Source organism: Cariama cristata, unplaced genomic scaffold (genome assembly GCF_000690535.1).
Source record: "Cariama cristata isolate BGI_N322 unplaced genomic scaffold, ASM69053v1 scaffold46096, whole genome shotgun sequence".
NCBI lineage: Eukaryota > Metazoa > Chordata > Aves > Cariamiformes > Cariamidae > Cariama > Cariama cristata.
In genome coordinates, this window is record NW_009621254.1 from 1,124 (window position 1) to 1,811 (window position 688).

The 688-nt window shown below is 48.0% G+C and overlaps 1 protein-coding gene across 1 annotated transcript; it reads right to left on the minus strand.

Moving 5' to 3' along the window:
* Nucleotides 1-504: 504 nt before the first annotated feature.
* LOC104163003 (feather beta keratin-like) lies at nt 505-683 on the minus strand (the record flags this gene model as incomplete). The annotated part of the gene is made up of 1 exon (XM_009701873.1): nt 505-683. A coding segment is annotated over one exon (179 nt), but the record flags the coding sequence as incomplete, so codon positions are not given.
* Between the last annotated feature and the right edge of the window lie 5 nt (nt 684-688).

Here is a 688-nt window from a genome sequence, read left to right on the forward strand (position 1 = left end):
CAAGGGGATCAGAAAAGGAAAAGAAAACAACAATGAAACTCAAATTCATGCACAACATCAGTTTAATGATAAAAAGTCAAGCACTATTTCCCCCCAAAAAAGGACTATATATTTATATAAGGGAAAGAAAGCTGTTTAAAACAATTCCAATAGAAAATCAGCAAGAAAGAGTACTCTTTTTCTCGAATCCTTATGAAAACCACTCCAATGATCATTTAAAAGTACAGCATTATACCAAATTAATGTGAAATTCAAAATCACAAAGGCACGGAAAGACATCAAAAGCAGGAACTTCAAGAATAACACATATATTAGCCATGTCTCCAGACAACAGCTTGCTTGACTCTCAGGATTGCAGAAGGGCACGAGGGTGCTCAAGCCATCGGGAGAGCCTGGCCAGCAGCTCCATCCTCAGTCTGAGACCTGGCTCTGGGGTTCCTGGCCGATGCACTCACTGGACGTCTGGCATGGCTTTAGCAGGGCAGGCACCTTCTGTCGCCATACCGGCCACCAAAGCCAGAGAGGCTAAAGCCCCCAGAGTTGATGGGCACTCCCTCCTCCCTCAGGATGCTGCCAACAGCAGCGGAGGTGGTGGAGCCCACGGCGGTGTTCTGGGGGAAGGAGCTGAGGATGGGTCCGGGCAGGGTCACCACCACGGGAGATGGTTCGATAATCACTCGGGAGTCCC